The sequence below is a fragment of the Trichosurus vulpecula genome, chromosome 3, assembly GCF_011100635.1.
Source record: "Trichosurus vulpecula isolate mTriVul1 chromosome 3, mTriVul1.pri, whole genome shotgun sequence".
Classification (NCBI taxonomy): domain Eukaryota; kingdom Metazoa; phylum Chordata; class Mammalia; order Diprotodontia; family Phalangeridae; genus Trichosurus; species Trichosurus vulpecula.
In genome coordinates, this window is record NC_050575.1 from 115,550,967 (window position 1) to 115,563,871 (window position 12,905).

At 44.0% G+C, this 12,905-nt stretch overlaps 1 protein-coding gene across 2 annotated transcripts in view; it reads right to left on the bottom strand.

Annotated features, from left to right (window-relative positions):
- AKNA (AT-hook transcription factor) overlaps positions 1-12,905 on the bottom strand; it is a 71,699-nt gene that overhangs the window by 20,134 nt on the left and 38,660 nt on the right. For both annotated transcript variants that reach the window (XM_036752955.1, XM_036752956.1), the window contains 6 exons: positions 8,426-8,583; positions 5,405-5,572; positions 3,295-3,583; positions 1,402-1,508; positions 619-839; positions 117-270 (listed from right to left, as the gene is read on the bottom strand). In XM_036752955.1, the coding sequence (XP_036608850.1) occupies positions 117-270; positions 619-839; positions 1,402-1,508; positions 3,295-3,583; positions 5,405-5,572; positions 8,426-8,583 (1,097 nt within the window). The remainder of the gene's footprint in view (positions 1-116; positions 271-618; positions 840-1,401; positions 1,509-3,294; positions 3,584-5,404; positions 5,573-8,425; positions 8,584-12,905) is intronic.

Below are 12,905 nucleotides of genomic sequence, written 5' to 3' on the forward strand. Positions count from 1 at the left end.
TTCAGTTCACTGGGCCTCAGTTCCCTAGCTATGAAATGGGCACACTGGACTAGATGACCTTTAGTCATCCTGCCTGCTCTACAAATTTATCACTTAAATGGTCATGTAGGACTCACTCTCTCACTTCCCGGGAGATGAGGTTGCTGAGTGGGTCTTGCGCTATCTCTTGATGTGCTTCATCAGAAGGGGTGGGAGCAGGAGACTGGTGGTCATCTCTACCACAGGAATACTTTTCACGGGCCCTATCATGGCCCTCACCATCCAAGTCAGCTGATAAGGAAGAGATACCAGGAGAGACAAGAAGGAACTGGGTAAGGTTGCAAATTAGTCTTGGGTGAGTTACTAACCTAGGAGTCAAAAAAATCTGAATGTCTGTAGATTTGGGGTCACTGTTTTGGGGAGAGGACACAGATTGCAATATGCTCCATCAGATCCTCTTGAACTAATTACTAGAGTGAGCCCAGCACTGGCCCTGCCTCTGGGGACATGGGCTACAGGGTATTAATTCTCTCCTTCCCCACCCCCACCCCATGGAACCTTGTAATTGGGCAGTGTAATGAAGCCAAAATGTCACCCAAACATTTCTTACATGCCTTATCCACGCACCCATCTTTGTACCTGGTCCCAGTTTGTGGTGCAAGCTTTTTGTCCACTTCTTTGGGGGAGTGATAGGTACTGGGTCAGACCTCTGGGCCTGGGCCCCTGATGTGCTGAGCCCAGAGGATACTCTGTCGACAAGCTGGCTGTCCCTTCCTGGATGGTGGGAGGAAGGAGCTTGGGGTAGACATGCTGTAGACGACTGGGGTAATCTCCTCGGGTCACTAGTGCCAAAGGACATACTATGACATAAAGAAAAATGTCATTAGGCCCACTCACACTGTCCCTTTTCTTGTTTTGGGCTGAAAATGTTTTATGATAGTTCATGTCCATATGCTTTTAGCTCACACCCTCTCAAGTAAGGATACCTGGTTCACACATTCACAAGATTTAGAGCTAGAAAAGGACCTCAGAAATCATCTCATCCAGCTCCCTCATTTTGCAGATACTCCCAGAGCCAGCCAGCCAGGTGCAATGATTTAACGAAGGACACACAGCTCTTAAGTGGAAGAGCTGAGAATCAAACCTGGGTCCTCTTAACTAAATATAGCCCTACTTCTACCACACCACCAGGGTCTTCTTTCTTATACCCATTGTCTTTCCTCCTTCCACTGCACCCAGTTTACTCTTCTATGTTTTGTCCTAAGCAACCATCCCATGGCAATTATTTACACACTCTACCACCACCCCCCACCAACCAACCTAGCTCCCCAACACTCATAGCTCTGACCATTCCTGAGAACAGGGGCCATCCCAAGGAGAGAGGAACCATGGGAAGGGAGGCAGAAATGTGAACTGCTATACCTGGTATGGGAAAGTCGGTGCTCTGGAGTCTGGGTTATTGGAGACACCCTGCTGGTTTCAGATCCCACAAAGCCACTGTCAGTTTCTGGGGACACTATCCGGTGCTCCTGAAAAGTAACAATGGTCCCCCCTTAACACCCTCTCAATCACATTCTTAACCCCGCCCCTAGGAAGTTGGTCTGGAGTTCCAGCCTGAACACCTCCCTGCTTGTTTTCACAGACTAGACATCTCAATTGACATTTACAGAACCTCAGAGTTGGGGCAGACTTCTGAGGTCACCTGGTCCCAATTGTGGGGAAACAGGGAACTGGGGGAAAGTACACAGCAAGTTTTTCTGATAAAGACATCATTTCTCAAATATAAGGAAGTGAGCCAAATTTATAAAAAAAAAAATAAGACATTCCCCAGTTGATAAATGGTCATGGGATATTATCAGACAGTTTTCTGAAGAAGAAATCAAAGCTATCGATAGTCACATAAAAAATGCTCTAAATAACTACTATTAGAGAAATGCAAATCAAAACAACTCTGAGATACCAATTCACACCTATCAGATTAGCTATCATGACAGAAAAGGAAAATGACAAATGCTGGAGAGGATATGGAAAAATTTGGACACTAATGCATTGTTGGTGGAGTTGTGAACTGGTCCGACCATTCTAGAGAACAATTTGGAACTATGCCCAAAGGGTTATAAAACTGTGCATACTTTTTGACACAGCAATACCAGGTTCATATAACAAAGAGACCAAAGGAAAGGGAAAAAGGACCTATTTATACAAAAATATAGCAGCTCTTTTTGTGGTGGCAAAGCACTGGAAATCTAGGGGATGCCCATCAATTGAGGAATGGCTGAACAAGTTGTAGTACATGATCGTGATGGAATATTATTGTGCCATAAGAAACTATCCTGCAAAATGGCAGGATAGTTTCAGAAAAATCTGAGATCTATATGAACTGATTCAGAGCAAAGTGAGCAGAATGAGGAGAACATTGTACACAGTAACAGCAGTATCATAAGGATAATCAACTGTGAAAGACTTAGCTACTCTGATCAAGATAATGATCCAAGACAATTCTAAAGGAGCCATGGTGAAAAATGCCATCATGCATCTCCGGAGGGAGACCTGATCAACTTTGAATGAAGACTGAAGCATTCTTTTTAAAAAATTATTTTTGTTTTATTTTCTTTTGCAGCATGGTTAATATGGAAACATGTTTTGCATGTTCTCATATATATAATCAAAGTTAAATTGCTTGCCTTCTCAAAGAGGAGTAGGATGGAGGGACAGAATTTGGAACTCAAAATTTTCAAAAACTGTTAAAAAATTTTTTTACATGTTAATTGGGAAATATTTAATGAAATAAACAAAAAATATTTTTTAAAAAAGGGGGACATATTTCATGTCTCATTTTTAGTCCTCTTCCTGATGCTGCTCAGTATTTCATTGGCCTCTCTGGCCATGTAAGCACATGGTCTTTATTATCATCACTGTCATCATCATTAGAGAGAGGGGTCAAACGCCTTTCTAAATTTACATACCATGAAATCAGACCATTTCTACCTGCCACATCAACTCTCCCATCCCTATAGGCAGTCCCCATTTCTGAAGAGGATGTGTGTGTGTGTGTGTGTGTGTGTGTGTGTGTGTGTGTGTGTGTGTGAGAGGCTCAGAGAGATGAGTGACTTGTTCAAGGTCACCCAGCTTCTAAGAATCAGAGTCTAGTTTCAAACCCAGGGCTCTTCCCATTGCTCTCACTACCTTCCCTCCCCCACTGTTTGACAGACAACTTCAGAAAACAGTTTGCATTGATTGCCTCCCAAGTCATGGACAGAAGCCCTTTCCCTAGAAGCATGCCTGGATTATATATCCCTTAAACACATTCATTACCTTGTACTGGCTCACATCGAAGTTTCTCGCCGGCTGGGGGGCGCTGGCCGAATGGAAAGCCTTCTGAAGGGGCAAAGAGCCCGAAACACCACTACCAGCCAGACTGGCGATGCTGCTCTGATGAGAGGGTGGCTGCTTTTGCTCTGAGACTGGTGGGGTGAGGGTGGGGGCAGGTGGGTGTGGCTGAGCAATAGGACTCTGAGGAAGCCCACCCAAGCAGTGCCCGCCATTCCTTGGTGTTGACTGGAGCTGTAGGGACTGGGTCGATTGTGTCTGCTCCCCACGCTCCCTGACAAGAAATGAAAAACATGCATCAGCCTCATCCTTCCTGGGGCTCCTCAAGCCCTACCCCATTTGTCCTCCCTTGTGCTCACTCCACATCTGGAGGGTGGGGAAGGGGAGTCCCTCTTGTGGTTCTAGGATTGTAGACGAAGAAAAGCTCCCCAATGAAGGCTCCAACTGAGCAGTTCCTGGTCAGGATCATGGGTCTTTAGGAAAAAATCCCCAGGCTCACGTGAGTATTAGGGCTACTATAGAACTCATGAACAAAGAATGAGATAGAGCCTTAAGGAAATGGATAACCAAAACAGGAGAGGCACTGAGGGCTCATGAGGGATAAGAGTTTCCCTGGTGTCCATGAAAGGATTCAAAGAGGCAGTGTGAAGGCCTCTTGTTGGGTTGGGTAAACTCTCCATTTAGCATTTATGGAAAGACAAGGGGCTGATTAGCCCCTAGGATGATGAGACGGGGTGCCCTGCCCCTATGGAGGGAAATTGAAGGTCCCTTTAAGTGGTGAAGGAATCAGGATGGCAATCAGCCCCCTTGGCAGGGCAGGCGTATCACAGCACAGCAGAGAGGCCGGTTCAAGAATGGGGTGACCTGGGTTTGAGTCACGGCTCTGCTACTCATGAGCTGTCCCCTTCACCTCTCACTTGGAGCTGCTTGCCCCTCTACCCAATAACCCCAGCCCTAACTACCTCATAGCAAGGGTAATAATCATAATAATAAGTATCATTATATATATTATATGTATACATTATATATATTATATTTATATAGGGATATAGAAGAGCCTTTATATAGCTTATTAAGGTTTGTATATCATTTTACATGTGTTATCTCATTTGGTCTCATGACAAGCTTGTGAAGAAGGTGCTGGCATTATCCCCATTTCACATATGAGGACACTGAGGCACAAAGAGGTTAAATGACTTGTTCAGGGTTATACAGCTATTAAGTGGCAGGATTTGCACTCAGGTCTCCCTGACTCCAAATCTAGTTCTCTATGCACTGGACCACCTAGTTGCCTTTGGAAAGTATAAAGCAGTGGCCCTGGAGAAGAGAAAAAAAGTGAGAAAATGTACCTCCCTCTCCACTTTGCAGAGGTGGGACACTACGGGTGTGGGATATCGCACATAGTGTCAAACATGACTGAGGCATTGGTTTGCTGAACTACTTTTTAATCTTTTTTAATTCTTAGTTACAAGGGTTGGCTCAGGTGAGCCAACATGAGAAAAGAGGGATATAGCTGAAAATGAAGGTGATGTAAAAACAAAGATATAATAGAGTCAAAAGAAAAAAGCACTTAAAAACAATACAAAAATTATGACAAATTGTGACAATATACAGTTATGACATCTCATTACTTGAAGTATCCTCAGGAAGGACAGGGTGCTATAATTTTCCTGTGAAGGAAAGGAAATCTCAAAAGAGAGAGTTATGGTTTTTTTTTAATATTACCAACATCAGAAAAAGGTGGGGGGGGGGGGAGAGGGAGCATCACCTTTCACTTCCTCATACGCTTCCCTCAAGGCTTAGCTCAGGTGCCACCTCCTTTGTGAAGCCTTCCCTGATCCCTCCCACCTCTAACTATGCCGTATTCACTAATCTGAGTGCCTGCTATATTTCCCTCTCCTCCCCACCCCTTGCTTATAATTTAAGGTTTCCAGGGGCGGAGACGGCTTTGTTTTTGTCTTTGGATCCAAACTATATACTTTTCATATAGACCGTGCTTAATAAATGTTTTATTGGAACAGGACAAACAACCTCCTTCCTCATTGAGATGTCTGAATCTAGTGAAGAATGAACAGCCAAGGGTCAAGTGACTTACTCAAGAGGGTTCAGGTGCTTCCCTTCCTCCTGTTCTGTCCTCTTTGAACTGGGTTCAAATGCCTCGGAATTCCCAGCGATTGGCCCATCCACTTCCTGGGTGGAATCCTTCTCTTCCTGGTCTTCTTCCAACCTGACATCATCAGGGAACAACTTGATCCTGTGGTATCTATAATGGGCCGAACAGAAGAGGTGTGACCTTGAGAGCTACCGTCCGCTGTCCCGAAGTGCTCTGGTCTGGGAAACATCGCAGACATGACCAAGAACTGGTACTCAAGATGGAGGACTGAACCTCTGGGGACTGGCCAGTGGTCCACATCCTAAATCCGGTCTCCAAGCCATGAATGAGATGCTTCTTTCAAGCAGGCCACTTAGTGGATCCTCTCAGGGATGACTCCCTTAAATGGCTGGATCATGACTCTCAGAGCAGCTTTTATAAAAACTAGAAGGGACTCTGAGAGGTCATGTAGTCCATCCCCCTGCCTTCACATAGCAATATATTAACCCATCCCTGACAGATGAGACTCCATCCTAACTTTCAAAAGTTTTCAGAGACTCTATAACACAATCTACACTTATAACAGATTCTAGTGGTAAGCGCCTATGGGATGGGGACCTTTTTTTGTCTTTCTTTGCATCCCCAGCACTTAGCACGGTGCTTCCTGGCATGGTGATTATTGATTCCTCCCAATATCTCACTTTAATTGCTACAATTTTGGCTTAAGCACATTCACCCTAGTCCTTATATTGTGGAATGTGAAGAATAGCTGCTCTTGGTTATCTACATCGAATTCCCTCTGCATGGATTCCGTAAAACACTGATGGCGGCAGCTAGCTGGCACAATGAATGGAGCACTGGCCCTGGAGTCAGAAGAACCTGAGTTCAAATCTGGCCTCAGACACCTGATATTTGCTAGCTATGTGACCTTAGGCAAACCACTTAATCCCAATTGCCTCCCCTTCCCCCTCAAAACAAAAACAAAAACCACTGATGGCTGAATTTTGGCTTCCCTAAAGCCATCAGAGCAAACCAGATGGTATACCAGGTGTTCCTTGGCAAAGATCCCATATGCCCCTTCAGCAGCTCTCCCCACTATGCACATCCTCATCATACGCTCACAAATTCATAGATCTCGCGCTGGAGAAGACTTCAGAAGCCATCTAATCCAATCCCCTCATTTTACAGAAGAAAAAAATTGAGGCCAGGGAGGTTAAGTAATTTGTCTAAGTTCACAAGGTAATATGTGTCAAAAATGGAATTAATTTTTTTCCTGTTGAATTTGTATGAATACATTTTAAATTGTCTACTTTCTCACCCTCCTACCTCCTCCCCACAATGTGGAGGCGGGGGAAGGGAAGCGAAAAAAAACAAAGCAGTCGTGAACATATATGTATAGCCAAGCAAAACAAATTCCCACACTAGCTATGACCAAAAACAACAAAACAAGGTCTCAATCTGCACTCTGAATCCATCATCAGAAATGAGATGTGAGCCCAGGCTATCTGACTCCACTCAGTACTCTTTCCCTAGTCATAATGATTAATGCACTGTACCTTCCAGTGTAGTACTATGTAGTCTGTGTCATGGCACTCTATTGCAGGGCCCTCAGTCATTTTCAGTCATGTCTGACTCTTTGTGACCCCATTTGCGATTTTCTTGGCAAAGATACTACAGTGCTTTGTCATTTCCTTCCCCAGTTCATTTTGTAGATGACAAGATGAGGCGAACAGAGTTAAGTGACTTGCCCAGGGTCACACAGCTAGGAAGTGTCTGAGGCCAGATTTGGAACTCAAGAAGATGAGTCTTCCTGACTCCAGGACTGGCACCCTGTCCTCTGCACCACTACTATATACAAAAATTATCCAACTTTTATTTGCGAGGGAAATGGACCACATGAGGCTATAGGCCAGGCCAATGGAGTTCCCAAAAGGACTTCTCCAAACTTAAGCTTTCTTCTGTCCTCCTCCTCTACCTCCTTTCAATCCAAAAAGTCACAGGATGCCTTCTACCATGTCCCATGCTGCCAAAAGAAGATACTGCTTCTGTTCTTGAAAAACATTCCTCATTGGATAATTATAATAACAAAGTTTGTCCCTGAAGAAGAGAAAAGAAAACGCATCTCTTTCTCTCGTTCGCAGAAGTGGGGGACAATGGGTGTAGAATATCATATGGACTTATTAGATTTAGTTAATATGCTGCTTAGTTTTGTTGACCTGCCTATCCCTCCTTTTCTTTTTCTTTTTTCCCCTTTTAAAAAAGGATAGCTTTCTGGTAAAGGCAGGGGAAGGGGCATCTTGGGCGGGGGCGGGGGGGAATGACAAAAGCTAGCAATGAAAATGAAAAAATGAAAAAAAATTAAAATGATTCCCTACAGATTGGGTGAAAAAATGATGTAAATTTCCTTATTCACATTAGAGCTCAAATTAACCAGAATTTTTTTTTTCTGCCCTCAACTTGTAGGAGGAATGGGAGAGGTGAGCAATAAAACAAAACAAAACAAAACCCAAGTTTGTATTTTTCTTCCTGGAGATATTCCTAGAATTTATATACATTCAACTGAGTCTCCTGTACCTCTCCATCTCTACTGTTAAGCACTGAAAACTGATGTTTAAAAAGATGGTCCCAAAGCCCTATGAGACCCCCATGATGGTCAAAGGGGAAAAAACTGAGACATTCTTGAGACTCCACTTATCCATACAGGAAAATGGACTCAAAATATTTTAAAGAAACATTTTCAATATGGGTTGAAACAAAAAGGACTGTTTACCACCTACAACATACACCATATTGCAGCAAACTGAATTTCCCAGTAACTGAGGACTAATAAGTATTAAGGATAATCAAGGTTTTGATGAGTTTTTCCTAACAGTGTACAGGTCTTTTGGTGGGTTCCCCAGCTTGTTTGGACACAAAGCAGGTTGGAAAGGTCTGAGGATGGGGACTGGGTAGAGCCAGGAAGATTGGGAAGTTCCCTCCCATAAGCGCATGGGACTTTCTCCGACCCCTCCCTTGAACACTTACCGGGCCGCGAGGCTCTGGAAATCCTGCTCCATTTGGAGCTGCTTGTACTGAAGTGGCTGCGGCAGTGCTGGGCTCTCATCATCTAACTCGCTGCTGGCAGAGCTCACTTCTGTGTGCACTCCAGACAGAAAAGTGTGGCCATTCTGGACAGCTGGGGTCTAGAGGAAAGAGAGGCAAGGAGGCAGAGAGAGTCCAATCAGCCCCAGTGTTCTGGACCAAACAACTGAGGGAGATAACTCTTCCAACCTCATCAGGAAAATTCACTTATGCAACCTAGGTTATACTTATCCTAATCGTGCAAACGGGCAGCTAAGTGGCACAGGGGGTAGAGCACCAGGCCTGGAGTCAGAAAGACCTGAGTTCAGATTTGGCTCAGACACTGACTTGCTGTGTGACTCTGGGCAGGTCATTTAACCCTGTTTACCTCAGTTTCCCCATCTGAAAAATGTGCTGGAGAAGGAAATGGCAAACCACTCCAGTATCTTTGCCAAGAGAACCCCAAATGGAGCCATGAGGGGTCAGACACAACTGAAACAACACAACACTCTTAAGATGACCAATTCTTTTTAGAAAGGGGGCGGGGACGCATGGCTCCCTTATCTTGTATTTGTGAAATTGGTTTACAGGACTTCACATTTGTCCTTAGTGAATCTCATCTCCCTAGATCTGACATGCTGCCCTAGCCTACGGAGACCTTTTGGGGTCGTGATTCTATCACTCAGTGTGTTGGCTTTTCAAATGTGAAGGTGACACAAAGCTGGGTGGGCTAGCTATCTATGCATCCAGGTGGTGCAGTGGATAGGCCACTGGTCGTGGAGTCAGGAAGACTTGAATTCAAATATGACCTCAGATATTCATCTGATACTAGGCAAGCCACCTAACTTAGCTGCCTCAGTTTCTTCAACTGTAAAACAGAGATGATAACAGCACCTACCTTCCAGGGTCATCGTGAAGATAATACTTGTAAAGTGCTTTAAAGTGCTATGTAAATGCTAGCTATTGTTTTCTGAAGCCATGATTTTTTTCATTGTTAACCATCATGGGACAAAGGACAGATCCCTGGGACGCTCCACTAGTGATCTCCTTTCAAGTTGACACCAAACCTTTAAGAACTCTAAGAAGGATGTTATCCACATCCAGAGAAAGAACTGATGGAGTCTGAATGCAGATAAAAACATAGTATTTCCACTTCATTTTTTTGCGTGGTTTTCCCCTTTTGGTCTTTTTCTCCTTTCATAACCTAATACAGAAATATGTTTTACCTGATTGCACATATATATAACCCATATCAAATTGCTTACCATTTTAGGGAGAAGGTAGGAAAGGAAGGGAGAAAAATTTGGAACACAATTTTTTTTTAAATGAACATAAAATACTATTATAAAAAATGAACTCTGAGAGGCAGCATGACACAGTGGATATGGTGTAGGTACTGGAATCAGAAAGACCTGGATTCAAATCCTAACTGACCCTAGTTGCAAACAAACCACTTAACCTCAGTTCCCTCATCTATAAAATGGGGATAATACTTGTTTGTATCTACTGTTTAAGTTTGTTGTGAGGCTCAAACAAAAGAACATATGCAAAGCACTGCATGCACCTTAGTATGTTAGGTAAATGTCAGCTGTTTTTCTTAACCTCATTTGGACCTTTGAGTGAATAGGTATGAGGAAACCCTTCTCCCAATGCAAATCAGACACTGATCTACAGCTTCTAGTCTTGGAAAGTTGTTTGGGCATGGAGAGTGGCTTGCTTAGGGTCACATGACCAGCATGTGGAAGAAACAAGACTTGAACCCAGGTCTTCCTACCCTCAAGACTGGCTCTCTGTCAACTACACCATACAACCTATGAGCAAAGAGTAATATGAAAAAAGATGACAAATCTTTGGATCCAGTAATTCAAAAGCACCACTCCTACCTATGTGAGTCATTGTCTCCAGGGGTGGGGAACCTGCAGCCTCAAGGCTACATGTGCCTTTCTAGGTCCTTGGGTGCGGCCTTTTGATTGAGTCCAAGTTTTACAGAACAAATCCTTTTATGAAGGGGATTTGTTCTGTGAAGTCTGGATTCAGTCAAAGGGCAGCAGTTGAGGACATAGAGGACCACATGTGGCCTCGAGGCCGCAGGTTCCCCACCGCTGGAGCCCATCTCTCCTTTTCCTATCCATAGGATGGCATGACAGATAAGCATGAGAAGAGCCCAAAAGCATAGTAAGAGATGCACTTTCCTCCCTCTTTATCTTTGCCCATTCTGTTCCCTGTACCTGAAACATACTTCGTTCCTGTCTTTGAGTGTTCTATCCATCTCCTAAAGCTCTGATTAAATGCAGCCTCCCCCATAAAGTCAGCTCTGTTCCTCCCCTGTGCAAAATGACCTTCCCCCTGAGCCCAGAGTCAGGAAGACCTGAGTTCAAATCTGAACTCAGACATCTGAGTCTGAATCTAGCAGTAAGACCCTGGGCAAGTCACTTAACTTCTGTTTGCCTCAGTTCATTAATGATAAAGTGGGGAACACTTAACCTTGCAGAGTTGTCGTAAGGATCAAATGAGATAGATGGCACAGTGCCTGGTACATAGGAGGCCTGATATAATACCCCTCCCCTGCCCTGCCCTCCACTGCCCTTTCCCCATCAGACCTTAGTCCATTGTTTTATAACCTTTGGCACTTATTGCAAGATATTGCATATTACATACTTATCCGCATCTCCGTCTTTTAACAACAACTCAATTTTCTACCACCCTTCAGAGCGTACAAAGGGTTTTCTATAAAATAGCCGAACAAAGTAAGAAGTGCAAATAGTATTTTGATTTTATAGATGAGAAAACTAAAGCTAAGGGATATTAAATGACTTGCCCAGGGTCACAAAATGAGTAAATATTGAAACTGGGATTTCAGCCCACTGACCCCAACTTCAGTGTTCTCCCCACTTACAATTAGTCAAGAAGCATTAAGCAGTGCCAGGCACAGTGCTAAGCACTGCTGTTGTTGAGTCATTTTCAGTCATGTCTGACTCTTCCTGACCCCATTTGGGGTTTTCTTGGCACAGATACTGGAGTAGTTTGCCATTTCCTTCTCCAGCTCATTTTACAGATGAGAAAACTGAGGCAAACAGGGTTAAGTGACTTGCCCAGGGTCATACAGCTAGGAAGTGTCTAAAGCTGGATTTGAACTCAGGTCTTCCTGTCTCTAGGGCCAGGAGCTCTATCCACTGGCAGAAATAGTCCCTGCCCTCCTGGAGCTCACATTCTAATCTGGAAAGAACCACAGGAATAATTAAGCCTATGAAAGATACAGAGTAGATGGAAGGGAACCTCATAGGGGAAAGGAATAGCAATGGGAGAAAGGCCTCTGCAGAAGGCAGGATTTGAGCTGAGCCTTGAAGGAAGCCCAAGATCCTAAGAGCCAGAAATGAGCAGGGAGGTTATTCCAGGCATGGGGAAGGTCAGGGCCAAGGTAGAGAGATGGGAGATGAAGTGTAGAATGGGAGGAGGAACACAATGTATTATTTCCCTGAGGGCAGGGAGTAGTTAGCACCATCACCCTACCTCCCCAGCAGCGCCCAGTACTCAACAGGCCTTGCAAGATCAAGATCCAATAAATACATGCTTTTGATTTTTAGTACCCCAGAGGGTAAAATGTAGGTGGCGCAGTGGATAGAGTACCAGGCCTGGGGTCAGGAAGAATCTTCTTCCTGAGTTCAAATTCAGCCTCACTTAGTTGTGTGACCCTAGGCAAGTCACTTTACTCCATTTGCCTCAGTTTCCTCATCTATAAAATGAACTGGAGAAAGAAATGGCAAACTACTCCAGTATCTTTGCCAAGAAAACCCCCAGTGGGTTCATGAAGAGTTGAATACGACTGAAATGACTGAAGAACAAAAGATGGTAAAATACCAGCTTGTAATGGTATCCCAGAAAAAATGACACTGTTGGGTTGGAGCCTCAAACAATAGAGAACAATCAAACTGAATCTTTAGAAAACACATTTGCCTGTAAAAAGTCAGGATTACAAAATCTGTCTTAGCTTTACTTCTCACTCTTTGCTTCTACTAACCCTCCCCTATCTCCCTATCTCTCTCTCTCTCTCTCTCTCTCTCTCTCTCTCTCTCTCTCCCCCCCTGTCCCTGTCCCTGTCCCTCTCTCCCCATTGCCACCACCCTCAGCTAGGCCCTTATTATTAGTCCACTCACTAGGACAACTGTAACAGCTTTCTAATAGGTCTTCCCTCCTCTGATCTCTCTCCCTTCTAGTCTATCCTTCACACTACAACCAGAATAAATTTCCTTAGGCATAGACTTGGACATATCACTCTTCTTATTAAAAATCTTCAGAAGCTTCTAATTGCTTCCAAACTAAAATTCAAATCCCTTTGATCAGCATTCAAGGCCCTCTGAAGTCTGGTTCCATAAGAAGTGCTTAATAAATTCTTTTGCATTCTGTTGCTTGCCCTACTTGACCAGTCCAAGAGAGCTCAAGCATG